Here is a 26064-nt window from a genome sequence, read left to right on the forward strand (position 1 = left end):
TTTTGAAAGAACCCGGGGTAATACAAAAAGGAGAAGCAATGCAATAATATATCCTCACTATCCATACGTGTCTATCGGTCAATGAACAAATGGAGGATCCTTATCCAACTATTCCTTAATAGGCCCATTCACACCTCAGGAGGTCGGCAAGAGAATCAACAAGTCAGAAATACCATTGACTGTGCCGCAATAGGACGCAACTTAGTCCAAGTGGAGAGACGGCCTAATTGAACAGCCTAAGATGGCACCAGCATGAAGGGGAAAATGGGCACTGCCTGCAGCGGGGGGAGTGGCGAGAAGCTGAAGCAGGCAAATGCTTGGCTGTGGAGAAACCACTTTCCGCTTGCATACAGCTCCATAGCAAGTCCCTTGCATCTACCCTCCACGGTTTTCCTCACGCCTTCTTATAGCCTCCGCCTCTACTTACATCCATGATGACATTAGTCCCTCCTCCCAGTCTGTGGGTGGGCCAATCAATCCCGACCTTTCACCCAGATTGAATGGCGCTCTTTTTACATCATGGCAGCATTCCTGCCTAAACTCGTGGCTGACGGACTATCAGAACTTTTATAAAGCACATAAAAGACAGATTACGAAGGGATAAAACATCAAAAGGGGTTCAGGGGAAAGTGGTTTTACATATGCACATGAAGGGAGGGGAGACAGCAGCTTTCTGTATAATCATAATTCAATTACCTCATGCTTCATCTAAACATGCATTTTGGAAAATAACTTTCGTTATACTATGCAGTTACCCCTAAAGTCATTCCCACAACAATATCATAAAAAAACAAGGAACAATGAACTAACATTCAAGGTACAATACAGTACTGTGTATGACCAAAAAATAGTATTTTTATGATGACATTTTTATCATGTATCGAAAAGAATGCACCATTAAACAGAAAATGCAGCGAGTTGACTTTCTCAGTAATCTCCTGAAAGAGGCAGTTATTTGTTCTCTACAACTGGGTCAAACACATTTATTGTCCTATATTTGTTTGTCCACAGTTGGCTATAAATGGAAGGAGATCTTGTTTTTGTGTGGAAAAATAAATCTCATTCCTGAATGTACAGCTGGGTATGGACTGCAATCAGGGTGGCCAACTTTGTATCATTATTCCATCTTTCTGAAGCATGCTTACAATCATCTATCAGCATGACAGTGACAACTTGGTATGGATACATCTTGCTCTTCTTGCTTGCGACAATACATCAGCAGCATGTAGCTTTACAACCAATGATAAGCTAGTGTTTAAATCAGCCAATGGTAGCGGACTTGTGAGACAGTGCCAGCATGGATTTTAGAGCATTTAGTTACCTCTGCCACCAAAGGTGGACTGAGGATATGTTTGCACCACTGTCTGTTTTCTGTTTGTCTATCTGTCTGTCTGTCTGTGAGCAGGATATCTCAAAAAGTTATGGATGGATTCAAACAAAACTCGGTGGACATGTTGGGTGTGTGACAAGGGCAAGTTGTTTAGATTTTGGTGAAGATCCGGATCCAGATACAAGAATTTTTTATCGTGATTGTGATTTGATTCTTCACAATTGAGAGATCGAGCCAAAAACTATATACAGCACGATATCTCAAAACGTTGTGGATGGGTTCAGCCAAAACTTGGTGGATGAGTTGAGTAGGTGACAAGAACAAGCCAATTAGATTTTGGTTCAGGTCCAGATCCAGATCCGGCCTATCAGTGGGATACAAAACGTTAACTGTTCAGCCCGGTGGAGGTGTGCACTCTCCCGAGTGCCGTTCTAGTTTTGTGCAGCCCAAGCAAAAATACTGCAGTTAGAACTATAGTATACGAGAGTTGTACTCTCAAACAACTATAGTTGGCAACAGGTCCTACTACAGTAGTCTGCAGAGAATGACTACAGGAAAGGAATACTATTTTTGCCTGGAGCTTGCATTTGTACATTGTGTGATGACTGTGACTTGGCAAGGCCTTTTCAATTGGGCAATATTCTAATGAGGCAATATCTGGCCACACTATAGTCGAGCGCTATTGGTGAAACAATGTGAAGCAGAAGGTGACAAATAAAAAGGGTAATAAAACAACATCATGTACGTGGTAAAATCACAGATGGGCAGTTCAGCGTGACATTATTAAAGTTTGAGCAAAGCCGTGGCAATTATTTTTGCCCAAGCTTTCAGTCTGTTTTGCAGAGCAGGCAGAGGTGATCCAAAAATCAAAACTTATTGTATCTTGAGTCAACACAATATGGTTGATAATGCAGTGAAAATAAAACAATTTCAGCTGGAAGGAAAAAAAAAACTTCTGGATGTAAAAGACACATTACAAGACATTTGTGCCAATAATGGTAATTTGTGGTAACTTTGGCATGAATAGATGTTGAATCGGGCAGCAAATAACAATTAATGAACATCAGATCAGAGGCATCAATTTCCACAATAATGATGTGAAAGCAACTGGAAAAGCTCGGTGGTTGGTCGTCGTATCATTTTCTACATCTTATGCAGGGTGTCCAAGAAATAACTGACACATTTTAAATTCACATAAAATCCGAAGAAATGCTCATTTATTTTCCGATTGCAGATTCCAAAGGACAAATCAGATTAATGGTGGAATGGTTAGAGCATCCGCTTAGTCTGGGAGGTTGGCGGTTCAGTCCCCAGCTGAGTCATACCAAAGACTTTAAAAATGGTACGTGATGATTCCTTTCTTGACATTCAGAATTTAAAAGGATAAGAGTACAGACAGTCTACATAGGTTGGCATCCATGGGGAGAAGGAAATGCTTCTTCAGGAAATGCCCTGCTGAATGCAGTGAGAAGGGTGGCACCATTGTTGTGACATCACTGGCACCCAAGAGTGCCCTGGGAAGTGAAGGCACTTCCCCCAAGCTCAGTGGCTGTTTTTGGCTCGTCTAACAGTCCTAGTCCTGTGTCATGTCTCGTGTATTCTTCTGTATGTCCATGTGTGTTGAGACGTTTGTATGGGAGCTCCACTACGAGCCTTAGATTGTGGATAAAAAGAAATCGAATTTTCTGTTAAAAGGCTCTTTTTGCATTCATTGTAAATCAGTCAGGTATTTCTTGGACACCCTGTATAAGTTATGTAAATACCTTTGGAGTTTAATTGTGAGTCAGTCATTGTGATGTGGTTAAATTAATTACTGTACAATTCACATTGTTGAGTACAAATGGAAGTGGAAGACCTAAGTTTAGGAGCAAAACCTAAATAAAACCTGAATTGTTATTGCTGTGCATGTAGTTGGAGCTTGATAATTATTCCTGTGAATGGTTTTTCAACATGGTGTATGATCCTCTGATTCCGCTCAAGACTCCACATTGTATCTCATTTATTTTTAAACATTACTCAAGAACAAGCCACTCATCTTGTGCTCCATTTCTATGGAAACAAAAACAAACAATAAAGGCACAACACCAACGTTCATCAGACCCATGCGGTTCACGTTTGATTTGTACAGCATGACACAAACTTCCAAAATCTTCCCAGATTTAAATCCCTTGAAGAATTTCTGGATGAGTTTAAACGTGCTTGAGCTCCACTAAAGTCAGCTTAAGAAAATTTGAAAGGCTAATGCTCAAGGAATCCCAGTATTTGTTTTTTTTTAAACTTGTGGCGCCATCGTTGTTATTACCTCCGCCACCAAAAACGGACGAAGGTTGTGTTTTCACCCCTGTTTGTCTGTCTGTCTGTCTGTCTGTCTGTGAGCAGGATATTTCAAAAATATGTGGATGGAGTCGAACGAAACTTGATGGACAGGTTGGTTGTGTGACAAGGACAAATTGATTAGATTTTGGTGAAGATCCGGATCTGGCCTATCAGTGGGCTACAAAATGTAAACTGTTCAGCCTGCCGGAGGTATGCACTCTACTGAGTGCCATTCTAGTTTTGTTCCTGTTATCATCATCGTACGTGACTCGATATGCCATTAGTTTGTGGGTTCTAGGACTGACAGTATTGCTCACAGGTCACTAATAAATTGCCACGCAAGTATTTCGGCTGGAATAGCTTGTTAATTTCGCTCATAGTCTGACCTTTTCAGTTCCACCGTTGACGGACCTTATTAATACTCCAACTTTATCATCAAGTGCAACTGGTCATTGGTTTCATTAGTAAATGGAGAACTGATATGAGTATAATTATTTTCACTAAAATATCCAGATTAAAGGGTGCAATCAGGCTCACATGAGTACCACTTGATTTTTTTTGATACTTGGCGAATGCAACTGGCACCACAAATGCTCCACACTCTTAAGGTGTTCAATGAATGCACCACCACAGGGTTCCAAATTTTCGATGGTCTGGTGGCCCAAGTTAAGTACATTTTCCTGCAACTTTCCATTCGTGGACCCGTCTGTCATTGTAGACCATCTGTGTACTTTTTTTTGTAGCCATTGTGATTAGTTTTATTATTTACTCGTTGATTGACTGCTACGTGGGACACACTTACACAGTATTTCACTTTAGAAGCAAGTTTCAGCAGTTTACGAGCCAACTCTGGAAAAAAACACACACACACCTCTTTATAAGGGTACAGATTCTTCACTGTTGGATAGTGTATTGGTTCCTTGTTTGTTCTCAAATAACGAAAAAATATTTAAAGAGAAATTCAGGTTTATAGATGTTATTTGAGCAGGTCAGAGTAAAAAGTTTGTTGTGCCAGTAAAACTGTTGGACCATAAGCTGTGCTGTCTGCAACATTTTTGGACAAAATTTGAACTCTACATTGTGGATATTTTCACTTATTTGAGCAACTGAACTGAGTCAGCAATTTCGTACACTAATTTTGAGGGCCAAACCAAAACTTGTCACTCCATCTCTATAACGGACAATGTATCATTGTCAAACGTTATTCTCCCATGCCACATAATCCTATATTTCCTCCATCCTCTTCAATATACTGTACTTCATCCGTTGGTCAACAACTTTTTGATCCGAGCATGGAAGCCTCCCTTTTGAAATCTCCTTAACGCAGTGGACCCAAAATGTCTTCTCTGAAGCTTGGTATATTTTCTTTCTCTTTTACTTTATTAAATTTATTGGTGGATTTTTTTTTGTGCACCATTAATATAACAGATCAGATTTTAACTGAAGCTTTCCGTCACATTCCGTCCATGGTACTGGAAGATGCTATTTTAGTTTCTATATCCACCGAACGTTACAAGCGGGGTGACATAACTTTTGAGATGACCCTCGTGTTCATTATAATTACCCTCACCAGAAGAGAGGGTGTTGCATTTGGATCCGTTTGTTTGTCGATCTGTTTGTCCACACAGAATGTATGTGCATTAATTACATTAGACCCTTTAGAACCCGAAGACCCTTAAGACCCATAAAACCCTTAAGAGCCTTTAGAACCCTAAGACCCTTTGAGATCCTTTAGAACTTTAAGACCCTCCATAGCCATAAAATCCTATAGACCCCGTTACACCCTTTACAACCTTTAGAGCTCTTCGACCCTTTAGAACTCAAAAGACCCTTAGTCTCCTTTCTACCCTTTAGACCTTTAAACCTTCACACTTTTCAGACCATTTAATACCCCGTAGACTAGGGTGCATCAAACGCCCCCTTTTTTGCAAAAGTTTGAAAAACATAACAGCGATAGGACAGATGTGTTCGAATACATGAAAAAACATTCTCTTTTTTTTTTCAGAATTTTCGGTCATCATCTTGGGGGTCCACATCGGGGTAAAAGTTCAGGCACGCAGCTCCTGCGCATTTTTCAGAATAAGCGTTATTTTGCACTGTATAGTTATCAAAACTCGTATCTGGTGGTGAAATAATTCTGACATATCAATGTACTGCTCCTTTGGTGATGTTTGTAATATGGTTGGCTTGTAATTTGTTGGCACAGTTTCCCGGAAAATGGTATTTTCCCCCGGAAATTGTGTTTTCCCAGAGAATTTGACATGTGGCAGATCATGAATGTAAAAGTTTGGAGATTTTCCGAGATGATTTGACTTCTCTGGTGATAATTATTGCATACTAGTGAGTGATGAGTGCAGAAACACTGCCTGCATTATCAGTTCTAGTGGTTCGTTGAAAGGACTAGAGTGATGCTGGCTGGCACGCTCTCGTACTTTGTGCTCATATTTGGTGCTTAACAGCTGAGTTTGTGCCCTTAGCCTTATTCAGTGAGGATGTTCCAAGTGAAGAGAAGTGTCGACTGGCTGATCGTATCATCTCTGTCAAGCCTGATAGAGAGGAACTTGGACTATTGCCTATTGGGTGCTTTGTTACAGACTTCGGAAAGCCTCACTTCCCCAAGGACATTCACTTGACATCTAGCCTATCTGACTTTGTCTCGGTTGATTATTGGTTTGTGTTCCGAGAACTTGAACTGGACTATTCATTCTTAACGTATGAAGTGAGTGAGTGAGCAACACTTCCGGCCTATGTGGATTCAAAATCTAAAACCAAAGCATTCAATGTAACGAATGATGCTGCTGAACGTCTAATAAAACTTGGAACGGACTGTCTCGGTGCAGCTAGGTCTGAAGAGCACTTTCAGAATGTGCAACAAGTCACTGAGAATGACAGGAAAGAGAATCTGAATCTCCAGAAACGCTTGAAACTTGATCATTATTGATATTATATGAGTGCCTTGATATGAATACACATAATTCTGGGTAATAAAGCGGTGAATTTGACAGAACCGAGGCATATGTTACTGTTTTGTTGTTTTTTTTTCTGGGAAAATCACCAGTTTCCCGCTTCTCCGGCAAATTTTCCGGAAAATTTGATTGGCTCTATATCACTGGAACATCACCAAAGGAGCAGTACATTGATATGTCAGAATTATTTCACCACCAGATACAGGTTTTGATCACTATACAGTGCAAAATAACGCTTATTCTGAAAAATGCGCAGGAGCTGCGTGCCTGAACTTTGACCCCGATGTGGACCCCCAGGATGATGACCGAAAATTCTGAAAAAAAAATGAGAAATGTTTTTTCATGTATTCGAACACATTTGTCCTATCGCCGTTTTGTTTTTCAAACTTTAGCAAAAAAGGGGGCGTTTGATGCACCCTACCATAGACCCCTTTGACCTTTCGACCCTTTTAGACATATTAAGACCCTTTATACCCCTTCAGATAATTCTGACCCTTGAGACCTTAAATTACACCCTTTAGACCCCTTCGACCTTTTAAGACCCTTTAGACACTTTAGACCATTTCGACCCTTTTGACACATTTAGACTTTTCAGACCTTTCATCCTTTACACCTTTCAACTTTCAGATCATTGAACCTTTACAAATGTTCAGACCTTTGACCTTTACACATTTACAAGTAGACCATTTTTAGATTTCATTCAGTGCATCCTTCCATTTATTTGCCACACAAAATACACCACACAAAACAAGTCCTGGCGATGGTCTGCAATCTCTGATTGCTCTTTCTTGTTCTGGATTAGTGGACTTGCACATGTTCAGATCACCCCTTTCTTAACAGCACAGGTTGTTCGATCTCCTCTCAAATTCTCCCATCACTCGACTTTTTCAACTACAAATCAACACTCTTTAAATATAATTGCATTTAAGTATTAGGATATTCTGGTTCCCAAAGCAGCAAATACTGTCACTGTGATGACGATGATCAATATAATGATAACGATATGTAAATTGAACATGTTACATGTTGACATTACAAAACTTACACATCCCAGCTCAGCTTTTAAGTCTGGTCAGCCTTCTGGGACTGCCACTGGTAACCTGCCACATGATCGGGTTTTTGGTGACTAAACCAGCACCCCTCACTGGTTTTGTTTGTGGGAAGGCTGACTGACACCCTGCTAGGACTAAAAACAACACCTGACAAAGGGTGGATATATGCTCCCTTTGGCAGCCAATGGCCATCCACTATGGAGATGGTGCCTCCTAAAAAACACCCAATAGGGGTAGGAAAAATTATTTTTCCACCTGGCCTAGTTACCCCCCTCCTGCACGTGTGGTTCTGTGAAGAGGTTTCCTTGTTTCAAGACGAGGTGAAGGTTTTGTCAGTTTTCCCTCTTCTTTTTCTCAGTAGCCCTACACATTTAGTGGCTCTCAGCCTTGTTTAGGCTGAAGTTTAATAAAATAAATAAACAATAAAATATCCCAGAAGACAACATCGTGCTGCATTGATTGAGCCATATCACTATAAAGCATCATATTTAGCCCATGTGCGTGGAGCAAAAAGAGGGGTAAAGCAATTGGTTCACTTTGTCTCTCTACAAACGTCAGTTTATGATTGAGGAATGACTAATTTCATTTGAATGCTATATTTTGAACTTGAATCGGAACACGAACCTGCAGTTTAGCAGTACTTTGGCTCTGAATTTAACAAATTGTGTGGAATCTCATCCCGATCGTGCGTGTGCACAGAGGAAGGAGTCAGGTAATTTTATGATCAATCAAATTTGTCGCTCGCAGACCCTCCCCAGGTCATGTTTTTTTCTTAAGACTGCGTGGGGTAAGGTGTTCTATGAACCCTCTAGTTGTAAACTCCAACTCATTTTAAACAAGGTTACTTGTGAAATTTATCATTGATATGGAAATGCTGACAAACGAGCAGTCATGTGCAACCTTAGTTAATGTCTTTGGAATAAAATCACTTTGTTGGGAAGGAAGTGCCCCAAGCCAGCATCTCTGAGTGGGGAGGCAGCCAATAAGAATAATTACTCGAAAAAAAAAAAACCCATTTTTAAAATGAAATATGAAGGTTTGCATACATGTGGTGGAGAAGATTCAACAAGTGTTGCTTGTTGAAATGCACTGGGTTTCTTTACATTCTATCCAGCAAGATATAATGAGATCTGAGAATGAGTCCCAAAAGATTAAGCAAATCATAAAACTATTGTCTTGACCCTTGTATTTTAAATAAATTATTTATTTTTGTGTAACTGGAATGAAAATTCCCTCTGTGTATTTTTGTGGCAGATTTGTCTTGTGGCACCTTCAGCTGTTGTTTCATGTGAGCGTTTGTGATACGAGTGTCCTATTTTAAAATGTTTCACCTGACTCATCTCTGACAGGAGTCATTAGCTGGACGACGGAAGGTTTTGGCTTCGGCGACATTAAACATGAAGCGGTATGCCAGCCCAATGCCAACACAGACAGATGTGAACTTGCACTTTAAGTCACTCACAAAGAAAGTCACTTCGGCGTCATTACAGTTTTCCCTGTCCTGCATCTTCCTCCGTGAGGGAAAAGCCACGTGAGTTTTATTTGTTGTTGCTTTATCCAGCCATGTTATTGTTTGTGCTGGCAGGATATATTTGAGAAGTTTGCGCACTTGCTGATGAGTTGTTTAGCCTGGGTTCAAATCTCGAATCAGCTATAAACTGTCACACTGGTGTTTCACCATGTGGGTGCACCATCCGTCAGAAGGTTGTGAAGCTGTCGGACCCATCTGCCAGCATTAGTTGTAGATTGCCGTTGAAGACCCCACAGTGTCATTCGCAAAGAGTAAGTGAGGGATCGCCGGCAACCTGAACAAATTTTAAATTCCAGCTACCTTCCTTTGAACGCCAGACCAGGCCAGCCATTTTGTGAAAGACTGGCCAGAAAAAGTTCCCTGGCCAACCACACAAGAAGGAAGTAGTAGTAGTAGTAGTAGTAGTAGTAGTAGTAGTAGTAGTAGTAGTAGTAGTAGTAGTAGTAGTAGTAGTAGTAGTAGTAGTAGTAGTAGTAGTAGTAGTAGTAGTAGTAGTAGTAGTAGTAGTAGTAGTAGTAGTAGTAGTAGTAGTAGTAGTAGTACGTTTTTTATTGAAAAAAACGGGGATATATTGTAATTTTTGGTTTGTGAACAGTTGGATTTGACTGCAAATTGAATGTCAAAGGAAACTTACAAAATTGATTAACAAAAGAATGAACATTCAGCAGCTGGTAATCTATAATTGCCTGGGAAAATAATTATTGCAATTACAGACAGTTAATCTCCTCACTTGGAGGTTTTTGAGAAAGCATAAGCTTTGCCATTTGTCTCCTCACACCACAAATACTGATCGTGCCAGTATAAACACGATTTAGCACTCAGGAAGATCCGCTGGTGGTACCACATTGTGGCTGTTTCATGAAATGACATCTCATCTGAAGTAATCGTTTTTCTATTTGCTTTTAATATCTATCCAATTTTATTTTGATAAAATAATAACAAAAATAATAATTTCCCGCCAAATCATGACATCCCATCAAGTCTTTGGGAGTGTCCTGCTTCCATATTAATTGCAATACAACTGTAGGGGTGAGCGTGAAGGCATTATTGTTGATTGTGCTGAAATACCGTGTTGTCAGCGACATGTGTTCATGACACCATTGCTATTTGTCATCCAGAGCCGATGTATATGCTTGTTCCTTGACAGTGATGAGGACATGCAAAGCCTCGCCAGCCTCATGAGCATAAAACAGGCTGACATTGGGAACCTAGAGGATTTTGATGAAGCCGAGGAAGACGAAGAGGAGAGCCATTTGCAACGGGAGGAAAAAACCGCTTGCATCTCAGGTTTGACAAACACAATGAGGCTACAATAAACTGTTGAAGTGCTAAATCCTCTATTTGATTGTCATATCACGACACAGAGCATACACATCACAATTGTCGCATCAATATGGTAGCGCATTTATACCATTTGCTGATAAATCTTTGGAGCACGTGTGGAGCCATTTCAGGACATGTGTTTTGACTTCTGAGCATCCATGAATTTAATGACAACCAGGCATCCTTTGAGTAGTGCAAAGACATCAAGATCACAAGTTGACAGATCTGAACTGTGTGGGGAATGATTTAGAACTTCCCAGCCCATCTCCACTCTAGTAACCTGGTTCTTTAAGGTCCGGTCGAGTAGGTGTCCTTTGGTACGCAACTTGCATTAATCTTGTTGAATTTCAAGTGAGAATTAATTATTGTTCTCTCCCCCCCCACCCCCCCAACCCCTTCCCTCTCCTCCTCCCCCACCCAACTCCTATTAAAATTAGGTAAACTGTAATGATTGGGCTAGTATCATAAACAATTAATAGATATAATTGATGGAGTATGGATGAAGCGCAGGAATGATGAGCCACATGTCCTCTTTCTGTATCTACATTCCTTGTATTTTCATGTTTTTCTTCTGATTGCTTCCACGTTTACAGACAATGCTGACCTCCAATTATTGTACAATTTCATGTTGAGTTACACAGCAGTTCTCCAAAATCAACTGTTCAACATATATCATGTTTGCTTGAGTGACTGCAATTAGTTGCATGTGAGAATGCTCAGATCGCTCACTCATTCATGATTTAATGGCCATTTTTTTCATCTCACTGCATCATTTACAACACATTGCTCTGTGAAAGACGGCATCACCAAATTGTGCATACATTCTCCTGTAAATTTGCCTTTGCAACATGCCTTATGGAAAGCAAACCCAACTGAGGGTAATCTCAGTTCCTTCCATGAAGCTCAGAACAAGTGTGTGTCTACCGTCAGGAGAGCCAGAAAACAACATCTTTTTAAGCTCAAGTCTGAACTTTCAAACCTCTCTCCCTCCTTCAAATCCTGGTGGCATCTAATCAAATCTGTTTCTGGTGTATTAACGGATCAAATCTGTATTTCTGGTCTAATCAACATCTGGCCCTTAGCGGAGTTCTCTCATCCCCTCTTCCTATCCAGGTTGGAGTTCCTCAAGGTAGCGTTCTGGGCCCTGTTCATTTTCTGTTTTTGATCAATGATCTCTCCTACTCTCTGGAAAATCCTCTTTATCTCTTTGCTGATGACTCCACCCTCTGCCGTACCATCTGTCATCCCTTAGACCGACATGCAGCAGCTTCTTCGCTCATTGCAGATCTGGGTAAAATCACAAACTGGTCCAACACATGGAACATGTCTTTCAATCCAGACAAATCTCACACTCTCACGATGTCTCTCCAAAAGGACCGTTTGGAAACCCCCCCATCCACTTTCTCAACAATTCTCTGGAAGAAGTCCTTTCTTTCAAGCTTCTGGGTCTCACTATCTGCCATGATCTTTCCTGGGAAAGGCACATTTCCAACCTCGCCTCCAAAGCCAGTCGCCAACTGGGAATCCTCCGTCGTGCAAAGTTCTTCCTCGGCCCACCTGAGCTCCTGACCACATACAAAACTTTCATCCACAGCCTGATGGAGTACTGCTCTCCCTTCTGAGCTGGTGCTCCTGCCTCCCACCTTTCTCGGCTTCACGCTGTGGAAACCAAGGCATTTCGGATCATTGGCATCTCCCGCGATGAGGCTGAGTCTTTGGGCCTCTCACTCTCTCACTGCAGGCAGGTTGGTGGTCTTTCTGTCTTCCACCGTCTCCTCTCCCGTCTTGCCCCCCCCTGCTGTGTCTGCGATTTGTCCCCACCATATTTCCACAGGCCACTCAAGGTCCACCAACAACTCCCTTCTGGTAAAATTACCAAAATAACGAATCACTGCTCACCTTCACTCTTTCATTCCTCTTTTTTTCCCGCCTTTGGAATAAACTCCCTCGCTCTGTTCAATCCCATTCTTCCCTCCAGGTCTTCAAAACAGCTGTTAACCACCACCTCTTATCGTCCCCCATCCAAATCCTCGATCTTTTCTACCCCTGTTAATCCACCCCAAACCCACCTCCTTGAAATTCCCTGCTTTCCTTCCTGAAAGTCCCTGTAATGTCCATCTTGTGTTCCCCGTGTTCCCCGCCCCATCCCTCTCCCTTCCACAGATCTAATGTCTCTGCTCCCCACTGTTTTTTCCTTCCCACTCCTGCCCGTCTTGTCTTATGCCCCCCTTGATGTGCGTTGTGTGTTAGCTCTCATATGAGCCTCGACAGTATATACAAAAATACAAACAAAAAAAAAACATTTCAGCAGGTTGGATCTTATTTCACAAGGAACTTAATGATACGTCTCTATTCCTTAGCACGCATGTCCATGTAGCAAATATATCACCTCCAAACAATGAGATCTGAGAATGAGTCCCATAAGATAAGACAAATCTTAAAACTATAGTCTTGACCCTTATATTTTTAAATAAATTATTTATTTTGGTGTAACTTGAGTGAAAATTCCCTCTGTGTCGTGTCACACGGACACCATCCTCGTTTGGAGGTGATGTGTTGACATAACTCATGTGCATGACATCGGCGTCATATCGCATTTAGGGTCACAGCTGCTCCTTTTGTTTTACACATTGTTGGCATTTCAGTTATATAGTGAAAACTCTCAAATCCAAAAGTCCAAAATATCCCAAAATCTGAACAAAATTTTAACTTTTGCGCATCCATAGATGTAATCACCAACCTCTACCTTAGTCTGCAATTTATTTTCCACAATTTTTCCCCTTGGCGTTTTTTCAATTAAATATCTTCTGCTGTTTGCAAAGTCATTGTTTGTTTTTACACCCTTGGCTTATTTATCATACAAGGAGCCACTGTGGAACTTCGACAGAAGAGGAGTCCATTTGGTCCATCATGCCTGTGCTATATCTGCAGTTAATTAACTTCATCAGTGAATTTACTTATCTACAATTTAATCAATCTTTTCTTACTATTACCTTAATTTAACTTAACATCCATGTACCTTTATTTAAAGTGACTTGTGTTATTTCCGCTCGAGGCACGAGATTTAGTTGGTCCGCTGGTACCCATCGGCCAACTTTTATTTGAGAGATACCGTGAGATCTTTAATATCAACAACTTGAACACAGACAGGGTGGCCAGGTGGTGAGGTTGGAGTGACGTGCCGAGTCACCGAGAGCGAATCCGGCAGATCCCGAGTGATGCTGTGGTGACATTTGGAGCAATCTCATCTGGCACTACAGGGGAAAGCATCCTTGCCATGTGGGTGGGGAGGGAGGGAGGTGAACTGACTACTTACCACAGTGCTCTGATGTTGTGGACGGCCTCCACTTTTGTTTTCGGCCCTGTCTTCACCTTGCACATGTGGGCCTGCTGGCCAGATCTGCGAGTAGTCGCAACCGTTCTAATCCAAAATGCCCCCTACTGGTACTGCATCAGAACACAAGTTTTTAATTAAGTTTGACCCCATTGGGGATTAATCCCAATCTTGACAGTTCAAAGGCAAGAATGCTGTTTGAAGCTGTCTGCTATCCCTAATTAATTGCTTAAAATACGTGAATGTTGTGATGACCATTCATCTCACGAGAGTATAATCATATCATGTTTCCTAGATTGTGGCGTTTAAATAATTTGGTGCATGACTGAACCTCATCAACGACTCATTAATTTAATCTGAATTTAAAGCCTGGTGTTGGCTTAATGGTTCAGGTGGCTGGCTTAAGATCTCAGGGTCTTGAGTTTGATCTCCTGTTTTCTGTTGAATTAACACCAAGTGGGGTTGACTGAGCTTGTCATCCTTCTGAGGTCAGCAAAATGAGTACCAGTGTACTTGTAATAGAGGGCACTGCATCAGCAGCTCCCCCAGAAAATTATGCAACCAGCAGCCACATGCTGCGCATGATAGCTAGCTAACCTGCATTTATTAGGCAAATAGTCCAGCCTTCGAATGATATAATATCTAAAATAAGGACCAAGATCCATTGAAAGTTTAATATCAACCATGATACAATCAGATTAACTTGGGCCACTTTTAATCAAAGATTTTCAAAGGGAACAAGTTGTATGTTCATATTGATGAACTTAACCCCCCATTCCCTCGAATCCCATCCCTTTTTATCCCAGTGCCTTTTATTTTCTTTTTGAAAGAACATTTTTAGATCCTCGTGGAAGATCTCTAAGTCTTACTCACATTGTTGTTCTTCATCTTCTTCTTGTGGACTTTTTTATTTCACAGCCAACAGTTTTCATCGAAACTTCCTGAAACTTGGCATATATATGTAAAAATACCCTGCGCAGACAGTAACCACCTCCGATTATGGAAATTCTTCCCAGAAAAAAAGTTGACGTCATAACATCTCCGCTAATGGAAATCGCCTATACCATTATCTCCGAAACTAGGCAAACTGTCTGAATTTTGTTTGCGGGAATCAAGCCGGGCATTAGCAGAGATAATTTATCGCAAACCTGATACATCACAATGACGTCATATTCGTTTTTATGACGTCATCATGAAGAGGACAAGGATCTTAGCTCATTTGAGCTTGTTTTATTTTACCTGTGGAAATTTGTATCCTTTGTTCCCATCCAGCAAAACTTGAATCTTATCCCTTGGGTCCCTCTATTTATGTCCGCCTTTTATATGAGTTTTGCACCTTCTTGGGGATTATTTGTAGACATTGATTATGATATATGCCTGGTGTTTGCTTAATGTTTAGGGTGGTGGGCTTGGGATCCGAGGATCCTGAGTTCAAATCCCACTTGGCTGTTGAATTAATACCAGGTGGGGTTGACTCTGCCTGTTATCCTTCTGAGGTCAGCAAAATGAGTGCCAGCTTGCTGGTATCCTGTGTCGGAGTGGCGACTCATCCAGGATTGTGCCCAATAGCCAAGGAGACTGCTTAGGCAGCACCAACGCTCTGCACAGAGTATGGTCCCAATGGATGGATGGATTATGATATTCAACATTCATTCTTTTTTGTTTCCTTTTTTATTGGCTTTTAACACAACCAAGCAAGAAATCTTTTCGACAATCGAGTCCATTTGACGTTAAAATTGCTAATTGTGAAAATGTCATGTGACGCGTTTAAATTTGATTTAGGATTGTGGGAAGGATTCGAAAGCTATAACTTGAATAGCAGTTATGGTATCTTTTATGACATCACTTCCTCTTTTCCCTCTGCCGACATGTCTTCTAATTCATTCTTTCTTTCATTGCTCATTCATTCTTTTCACATGATAAAGCAGCTTAGTGATCCATACACCTCAGAGGAGGAACATAACTTCCTTCAATTTCAAGGAACTGCAGCACCTGTCACAATTTTCCCCAACTGTCTGCACGGTTACTTGCTCTTTGGCATGTGGTTGTTGCTCAACTGTCTAATTGCTACTTTGTGTTGGTTTAACACTAATCTAATAGAATGTTGTTCTTGAAGCACTCACGCAAGTGCATTTCTTCCAAGTTAATTCTTTAATCCACATACGGTAAAGTCTTGATGTATGCAGGGGTTGTGTTCCTGAAAATCTCAGCATACAGTATATCAAAACCACATATTTATCCAATACTTATGATCTGCAGATCAGTGTGAACCGCGTAACCCTGAATTTTTCCCGCATATATCGAATTTTGGTGGAAATATGACAACTGCATCAGTCTGAAACCACAGATAATGAACACCTATACAATCAAGGCCTTACTGTATTTCCCTTATCAGAACAGCACACTGACAATCACCATTCTATTCGTTAACAAAACTTGTTTAATTTTCATGGATAAAGGCTCGAGTCAAAACAAAGCATTATACTCTGTATCATTGTGACTACATTTTAATATTAATAAAGCAAACATTGCAGGATAATATAGTAAGTTTGTGAATACGTACACAGCAGAGTTTGTGCATTCATTCTTCTGGGAAAATACATTTCACAGAGATGATAAACAAGCTGAACTCGATGGACAGTGAGGTAGAAAAAGAGACCGTCGAACCATCAACAAATCCATTTGGAGAGCCTGAAGAAAACGAAGATACTGCAGGTTTTTCCACACTCCTTCCTCCTTTTCCTTTGTGCCAATGTGATTTGCATATACTTTTTCTTTTGAGGTTTTTTTGTTATGCCTCCACTGACGAAGTCGCCTGAGGCATTATGCTTTTGGATTGTTCATCCGGCTGTCCGTCCATCCATCCATGCGTCCGTGATAGGTTTTCATTACAGCCATAACCTAAGAATGGCTGAAGGGATCTAAGTCAAACTTGGGATAAGTTTATCTTATGATAAAAATTTTGACCTGATTGGATTTCGGCATCAAGAGGTCAAAGGTCAGAGGTCATTTCAGTTAAAAATGTGATACTTGAGAACTGCTGAAGGGATTTAAATCAAACTTAGTACAAGTATGTACAATGATGTAAAGATGAACTGATTCGAATTTTGGGTCAAGAGGTCAAAGTTCAGAGGTCATGTCAGGTCAACATGTTATCGAGGTCGGCATTTGAACTTTTCAAAGTACATATACCATCATACATGTGTACAGATTACATATTGAGGTCAAATGGTCCTGAGGTTTTTGGTCAGAGTTAGAGTAAGCAAAGACTTGATGTGGGCGGAGGCGTATTGGTCGACGTTGTGATGTTGAATTATGTCTAGTTTATTCATGAATGAAAGATATTTTCTTGCTCAACAGTGGAAGTGTAAAATACAAAGACAAACGTTACAAGTAAACAGATAATGGACTCCACTCAAACGGCCTGATGCAATATCAATTCAAAATACAAGCAAAGGAATGATTAGGTAGAGCAGTATTTTTGAACTCACTGCACAACTTTCCTTGTACCAATATAATAAACTGTTGACAAGGGGTGGTTATAATGAAGGACAACCAAGATAAAATATAACAGAGCAAAGTTGATGGCACGCCATCACAAATCCCCAATGCTTCCCACCCAAAGCAAAGGTGAAAGATGGCAAAAAGTTCATCCAGAGTGACCCAATATCAAATTTTGAGTGAATTCTTTTTTCACGTTTTAGACCCCTGTAACCAAAGTGGCCACCCTCTGAGGCATGAACCAGGGGTCAAATCCGAAAAAAATCATTACATATTTCATGTGTCTTACAATGTTGATTGCATATACAAAGTTTCATTTACAATTGCATAGACAAAGTTTCACTTGAAGCCTGGTGTTGGCGCAGTGGTAAGGGCAGTGGCTTGGGACCCAAGAGGTCCTGAGTTCAAGCCCCGTTGGGACACTGATTTAATATATGTATGTATATGTATATATATATATATATATATATATATATATATATATATATATATGTGTATATATATAATGTGTATATATATATATATATATATATATATATAAAATATATATATATATATATATATAAAATATATATATATATATAAACCAAGTCGAAAACACCAGGGGGTTGACTCAGCCTGCCATCCTTCCGAGGTCGGCGAAATGAGCACCAGTTGTACTGGGCCTGGTGTATGCCCCGGTTAGAATAGGTGTACCATATCCCTGTGTGTCGTAAGAGGCGACCAGGGTTGCGTCAGGAAGGGCATCCGGCGTAAAAACCTATGCCAAATCATTATGCGGACAACAAAACGAATTTCCATACCGGATCAGTCGAGGCCCGGGTTACCAACGACCGCCACCGGTACCGGTGGTCAGCAGGGTACCAGTGGAAATTGTGCTACTGCTGGGCGAAGGAGGAGAAGGAGACTGGGAAGGCGAGTCCGGAGGCAGTGGGAGAGGGGGAAGGGTAGAAGTGTGGAGGTGAGAGTTGGAACTCTGAATGTTGGGACGATGACTGGCAAAGGGCGAGAGTTGGCTGATATGATGGAGAGAAGAAAGGTGGACATACTGTGTGTACAAGAGACCAAGTGGATGGGGAGTAAGGCGAGGAGCATTGGAGGTGGTTTCAAACTGTTCTACCATGGTGTGGATGGGAGGAGAAATGGTGTCGGGATAATCCTGAAGGAAGATCATGTCAAGAGGGTATTGGAGGTGAGGAGGGTGTCTGACCGAGTGATGAGTGTGAAGTTGGAAATTGAAGGGGTGATGATGAATGTCATCAGTGCATATGCCCCACATATGGGGTGTGAGATGGAATATAAAGAAGATTTCTGGAGTGAGTTAGATGAAGTGGTGGAGAGTGTATCCAAGGATGATGCGGTGAGGGCGGACATGCGGGTGGTTGGAGTGTCAATGGAAGATGTGGAGGATAGAGCGAAATGGAGACAGTTGGTCCGCTGTGGCGACCCCTAACGGGAGCAAGCCGAAAGAGGAAGAAGAAGAAGACAAAGTTTCACTTGACATTTTTATCCCACCCCAGGATTTGCACTCCAGCCACTGTAAAACCTTTCATTCCGCAAAACAAAAAGAAATCTGAAAACCCACTCCGTGGGAGTACCTCCTGTGCAGCTTCCCTTCGCAGGGCAGCTCACTGGATGACGGGATTGGGGCAAAGCCCTCGGGACCCCCAATCTTTGATGATAGGAGGGAAACCACGGGGTAACATTCCCGGGTCAGATTGCGGGAGAGTGTCGGAGTGGTGCTGAGGTGTCGTCCACCAGACGGCGCTCTCCTTGGGTTAACCTGAGGCAGTCCCTTCGGGTGGGTGCCTGCAATGTCCTATCCCGAAGAGAGACGATCACCTGTCTCTGTTATCATCTGAGCTCAAGCGTTTGGACATCGGTATTGCAGCACTCTCTGAGGTTCGGAGACCGTATTGCTGCGAGATCATGGTGGGTGGTTACACCTACTATTGGTCTGGTCGCTCTGATGGTTACCATTCCCAAGGAGTTGCTGCAGCTGTGTCCAATAAGCTGACTCCAATGATAATTGAGGTAACACCAGTCAACGAGCGTATTATGAGACTAAGGATTCGTCACTCCTTAGGTGTCATTTTCCTGGTCTCTGTTTATGCTCCGACTGAGGCGAATGATCTCACCATGAAGGATGCATTCTACGCCACGCTCGAGTCTGTGGTTGATCAGTGCCCCAGACGAGATACACTTCTAGTCTTGGGGGATTTCAATGCATCAACTGGAACTGAAAGGGATGGTTACGAGACGTGTGTTGGTCCCATAGACTCCTATAGAGAAGGACTGGAACCTCCCATGCTCAGGGTTTGTAACTTGAGTCTGAAGGATTAACGAGTCCGGGGCTAAAATGACTTCTAGAAGGGCTAGAGACACTATCTCGGGATCCATATAGGGGTTTTTGAGGACGGCGAGTTCAATAGTGTCATTTTCAACACCACCTGAGGTCATCTTCAAGGTCAAAAGGTCATATATCAAGGCCAAATTACTGAATTTTGGTATTTTTTGCCCGTTTTTCTGTCTAACTCATAAACGGTGAGAGATGGCTGATTGTAATAAGATGCAAGTGTGTAGAGCTGTCAAACTTTGATGTTTATTGTCATATATCGTATTACATAAACATTATATGCATGTCACAACACAATGCCTATTACAACTATGTCTATATCTTTCACTAGTTGGAGAGCTTTTCTTGCCTCCTGAGGCATTCCAAAGCTTTTTCTTTGTCATTTACATTGAGGACATGAGCTTTCAATAGAATGTCAGCTAAAGTAGTACATGCAGCATTACTACTAGCTACAGGTGCATCTACAGAGGATAACAGCTCAGCAAAATGAAATCGTCAACGCATTTTAGTCTTGTCATACAAATTATAGGCATTATGTACAAAAAAGATGGTTGACATAGTCGGCACACTCAATCCACCTCTTTTCAAATTATCTGGAAACTCAGATGATACCTCGTTACCATCTTCATCATCAATGATCTCCTCCATACTGGTGCTATCGCCATATTTATGAACAAGGTGTCCGGCCAAATAAACGACTTTATGCTTAAGGGCATCGTCAGACCCCAAGAGATCCTGTGTGTCTTGAGGAGTAATCTCGTCAATGAGTTCACTTTGCTCATCTGGATTTATGGAAGTTGTACAGTTCTTGTCGCAATCAATCACACGAGAACTAGATTCGGGCATAATGTCGTGCTTAATGAGTGTTTGCAAATTTACAATTTTAGCTGCAGCCATAATGTCAACCACGTCAATGTAGAAGTTTCCACCGCTTCTTTGCCTGGCTTGGCCGAAAAACTTTTCCAAGGCTTCATCTGCAAATATAGCAGGAAGAACGTAGTCAAAGTCTTTCTCTGCCAGAAGATGCAGCTGCGACAGAAGGAAGGTGAAATGAGGAAGCTCGTGTGCTTCAGTCATCCAACAGAGCTGGCTTATTACAAGCTGAAGAATTTCCTTGCTTGTGCATTCTTAAATGTTTACCTGGTCAGTTATGAATCTAATCTGGGACCATTTTGAGAGCAGGCTGTTCTTCTGCAAAGGAAAAAGTCGTTTGGGCAACTCAATGCCATCTTTCTCAACTTTATTCAAGAATAGAAATCCAAAAGGTGAGTGAACTTGTTGGAAATGAAAGAACTGCTTGACAATTTGTCCAGTAGCATCAGTTCTTGAGAGGTAAAGGTTTTCCTGGTCTTTTATGATGTTAAAGCCAGGAAAATAGGAGCTGATTTTAGCACAGAAGTGGTCGAAATCTTGGATATTGTCTGCAGCCTCATCAGCTGTCTGCATCTTCTTAGCTCTTGATTCTGACGTAGAAGATGATGTTGGGCGTGGGGCTGATGTCACCTGCTTCAAAGCTGATTTGAGTACTCCAGGAAGTATTGATGGGGGTTCTTTGGGTCGTTTGCCACCCCAAACTGACACCCAATTACAATTGAAATGTGTCTCACAAATATATATATCTCCTTTAAGCACCTCAAGCTTTCTTTCTCATTTGGCATTGCCAATATCCATCTCTCCCTCTCCTCAGGATCTTTTGGGAAGGATATGACCTTTACATAAGGCGTCCCATCATAGTTTCCGCTACAACCAAAGCAGCTGTAACGACATGGCATATTGTCACCAAAGCAGGAAACAACACAAAGATCCTGTGAGATCACCAGCTGGACAGTTTCTGAAAGAGAAACAAACAAAACATACATTATTTAACGATGATAGAAATCAGCAAGTAGGTGCAGTAGGTGCAGTAGCTGCACAATGTCATGTTTTGTCATAGACTTTACAAAAGTTTTCCTCTGAGTTAGACACAAAAACGGGCAAAAAATACCAAAATTCAAGAATTTGACCTTGAAATATGACCTTTTGACCTTGAAGATGACCTCAGGGGGGTGTTGAAAATGACACGATTGAACTCGCCGTCCTCAAAAACCCTTGTATGGATCCCGAGATCGTGTCTCCAGCCCTTCTCAAATTCATTTTAGCCCCGGACTCAAGTTAATCCTTCAGACTCAAGTTACAAACCCCGAGATCGTGAGATTCCAGTCCTTCTCTATAGGAGTCTATGGTTGGTCCCCATGGGCCAGGAACTATGAACCAGAATAGCACTAAGTTCCTTGACTTTGCAAGAAGTCATGGACTTAGGGTGGCCGGTTCATGGTTTCAGCGCTCACAAGCTCATCGCTGGACTTGGTATTCCAATGCTGGCGGTGTGGCAAAGGAGATTGACCATGTCCTCGTTGATGGTCGCTGGAGGATGATCCAGAACTGCAGGGTCTACCGGAGTGCTCAGTTCCTCAATACTGACCACCGGTTTGTTGTAGCAACTCTGAAGTTGCACCTCAAATCCAGAAGAATGGTACCATCCCAGCCAAGGCTGGATGTTGGCAAGCTCAAGGATGAGAGGGTAGCTGAGGAGTTTTCAATCAAGCTAAGTGGAGATTTGAGGAGTCTGGGTGCTTTGGGAGGTCCTGAAGAGTTGTGGAGTGCCTTTAAGACCACCGTCCGTGACGTTGCCAGTAGATGTCTTGGAATTCACCATTTGGCAAATAATAATTTTGTTTCCCAAGGGACACTGGATACCTTTGACCTGATTCATAGGCCAGGCTCAATGGCAGAGCTGAGCTGTTCAGGGAGCTGAGGCGTAAAACTGTACGTGCGCTAAGGGTGGACAAGGAGGCCTATGTGTGAGGAATCTGTGAGGGGATAGAGCATCACCTGTGGTCAAGGGATTCTCGTCCTGCTTACAGGGGAATTTGTGCATTGCGTTCATCCAAGCCCCTCCCTCGGTGTACTGCAGTTAGAGCAGAGGGTGGTAGGCTCTTGGCAGAGGAGTCCGAAATGAAGGCCCGCTGGGCCGGTTGCTTTGAGCGGTTGTACCAGGCTGATCCACCAGCTGTCAAGTTGGACGTCAGGGGTGTTCCAATCCCTGTTGCTGACCCCTCAATCAACTGTAGTCCACCTTCGCTTGTGGAAACACAGGCTGCAGTGAACCGGTTGAAATGGGGTAAAGCTCCAGGGATCTGTGGCATCCATGCTGAACTTCTCAAGGCTGGTGGAAATGCTGCGCTCGTGTCGTTGCATGCAGTTCTGTGCTCGGCCTGGAACACAGGCATCATCCCAACTGACTGGAAGAGGGGCCTTGTTGTCCCTCTGTGGAAAGGGAAGGGTGATTGCTAAGACTGCAACAACTACCGATGGGTGACGCTGCTCTCAGTGCCAGGCAAGATCTTTGCTCGGATAATTCTTGATAGGGTTCATCACCATCTGCTTGAGCACCAGCGTCCAGAGCAGTCAGGCTTTACACCAAAGAGGTCAACGATTGACCGTATCTTTGCTCTTCGGTTCCTCACCGAATGCAGACAAGAGTTTCGGCAGGGGCTGCTTGCAGCCTATGTTGATCTCTGTAAAGCATTTGATTCAGTGAATCGGGATGCCCTCTGGAGGATTCTTGGTCTTCGTGGGGTACCACCAAAACTGATCGACCTGATGTCTGAACTCTACTCTGGAACTGAGAGTGCTGTGAGATGTGGTGATACCATCTCTGACTTATTTCCAGTTGTTACTGGAGTTCGTCAGGGTTGTGTACTGGCCCCCACATTTTTCAGCACTTGTATGGATTCGATTCTAGGGAGGATGTTGGAGAGATCAAGCTGCGGTGCATCGTTTTGGAATGTCAAGATCTCTCACCTTGATTTCACAGATGATGCAGTCATCTTTGCGGAGACTTTAGATATCCTTTTGGGGGCCCTTGAGGTGCTGAATAAGGAGTCGGAGCCGCTGGGATTATGGGTTTCCTGGGTCAAAACTAAGATCTAGGCTTTTAGTAACATCTTGGATGCCGCTGTCCTGTCTGTGCCTGTTTGTGGTGAGGATGTTGAGGTCATGGAGAGATTCACTTACCTTGGCAGTGATATTCATGTCTCTGCCGGCTGTGAGTCAGAGGTCAATAGACGTCTGGTTCGGGCCTGGGGAGTCATGGATTCATTGGATAATGGGGGGTGGCGCTGCCGGTACCTGTGCGGGAGGACGAAAGTCCGAGTCTTCAGGTCCTTGGTGCTTCCAGTCTTGCTCTATGGATGCGAGACTTGGACTCTGACCAAGAATCTGAGACGGAGACTTAATTCCTTTGGTACCAGGTCTCTTCGGAGAATCCTTGGCTATCGCTGGTCGGACTTTGTGTCCAGTGAGCGGTTTCTGAGAGAGACTCAAATGAGATTTGTTACCTGCATAGTCCATGAGCGTCAGCTGCCGCTGTATGGACATGTGGCTCGTTTTCCTGACGCTGATCCTGCTCACCAGATTCTCTCAGCAAGGGAGTCTCGTGAGTGGAGGAGGCCAATGGGCTGACCACGTGCCTCGTGGTTGCAGCAGGTTGACCATCATCTCAAGGAGATGGGGATGGGCCTGGCATCTGCCTGGGAGATGGCCAGACGGAGGCCCCTGGAGTACCGGCGGAAAGTGGACGCAGCGACGCACTACTCTGGCGCATGCTCTCATTCCTGAACTGACCCAGGGGGTTGGGAAAAAAAATGATTAACACTGCAAAAAATGATTCACCTTCTTGTCACGTGGTGATCATAACTATCAAGTTTGGTGAATTTCTGCCAAACCGTTTCGGAGGAGATAGTGTGATGGATAGACAGATGGAGTCGGTTACAATATTGCCGTTTTTTTTTTTTTTTTTTAAACATGGGGATAAAGACCATATTCAAGAAGCTTTACAGCAAAATGTGTCACATACATAGGGGAGAAAATCCAAAGTCTTGGAGTATGGATCAGCTGGATGAGATTAAAATTACATTTCGTGGCATTTATTGTGCCAGCAAAAAGGTCCCAAATAGAAATCACCAGGAGAAGGGTAGTGGGGATGACACTATTAGCTAAAAGTAAGCTCAACGTAATACTCAACACTTGACATCACTGCAGCCAAAGGTGACATCTCACCAAATGGCAGTGTTAGAACAGCTGTAGCAATTCCTGCCAGCAGGGAGCGCACTCACTTGTGTGGAAATCTTGGTCTGGGCACCTTGCACAAGCAGGCTGATTCTCGTGCATGTTGAGTGCCAAGACTATCTTGTTTGGCCTTTGAGACTCGGCTGCACAAATAGCTTGACTCCACTGACAGAAATCAGAAAACCTGACCGTCGGGTCATGGGTGGACCAGGTCCATTGCATGACACGATAGTTACTGCAAACTTTAAACCAGGGAGCTTATTTGTACGGGCATATTTTGTCATATGTATCTCCAAATTATCATGCTCAAATGTACCATTTGTACAAAGGATGTATGTAGTATGTATGAACCGAAGAGAATCAAACGGCTTGGCTGACCTCCACCATATTTTACTTGCTGGGGTACTAGTGAGCTGGTCATGAGCACAATTAAATTGGCCCATTATCCCCTAATAGTGGGGGAGATGCCCCAGATAAGGCAGAGTAATATATGCAGATTAGTCCAGGTTAATTTAAATCTAAAAGGGGGGGGGGGAATGCAACAATATTTTTTACAAGGAGAGAGTGTGCACAACCACAATTGTGTTTTTTTTTTTACAATAGGGGGGTGTGGGGAGGTGTCTGTCCACATGGCATTGTGCAAGGTATTTCACTGACACCACAATTCATTTCCTGAGGTAGTGGGTATGTACTGGTTGTGTAAAATAGACATTGTATGGCAGTAGGGAATATCTGTTTTATCATTATCATTGAACTATTTCCTTTATACACACGAGCTGGGTCATCCGATCAAAATCGGGTTATTCTAACTTTAGTAAACCATCAAGAAAATTAATGGTTAAAGCTGGAGCAAAAATTCACCTTGGAGTGCACCATGGCAATGATGGGCCAAATGGCCTCGTTTCCTTGCTTAAGGTCTGTTTCTTGATTTTCATATGTACAAATCAACATGTATACTTACAAAGAATTCCCTTGTGGAAGTGGGGGGAGGCTGTGGGGAAAACCTGACCTTGGGTACATGAATGAAAAATTTGGTGGAGATTGTTCTTTGGGTGTGGAATAATAGGCTTCACATTAACATGCCCATGCACACGCACGCGCGCGCACACACACACACACACACACACACACACACACACACACACACACACACACACACACACACACACACACACACACACACACACACACACACACACACACACACACACGTACGTACGTTGGGAAAGCAGATGGAAAATTGAGA

General features: G+C 42.5%; 1 protein-coding gene across 15 annotated transcripts in view; it reads left to right on the forward strand.

Annotated features, from left to right (window-relative positions):
• Positions 1–26064, forward strand: part of EHBP1 (EH domain binding protein 1) — a 340218-nt gene that overhangs the window by 118300 nt on the left and 195854 nt on the right. For 14 of the 15 annotated variants that reach the window (XM_085887653.1, XM_085887654.1, XM_085887656.1 and 11 more), the window contains 3 exons: positions 9014–9195; positions 10343–10482; positions 16463–16567. In XM_085887653.1, the coding sequence (XP_085743779.1) occupies positions 9014–9195; positions 10343–10482; positions 16463–16567 (427 nt within the window). The remainder of the gene's footprint in view (positions 1–9013; positions 9196–10342; positions 10483–16462; positions 16568–26064) is intronic. The other variant, XM_085887655.1, reaches the window with a different exon arrangement.

This window comes from Eptatretus burgeri, chromosome 7 (genome assembly GCF_056783735.1).
Source record: "Eptatretus burgeri isolate ZD-2024b chromosome 7, Ebu_testis_v1, whole genome shotgun sequence".
Classification (NCBI taxonomy): Eukaryota; Metazoa; Chordata; class Myxini; order Myxiniformes; family Myxinidae; genus Eptatretus; species Eptatretus burgeri.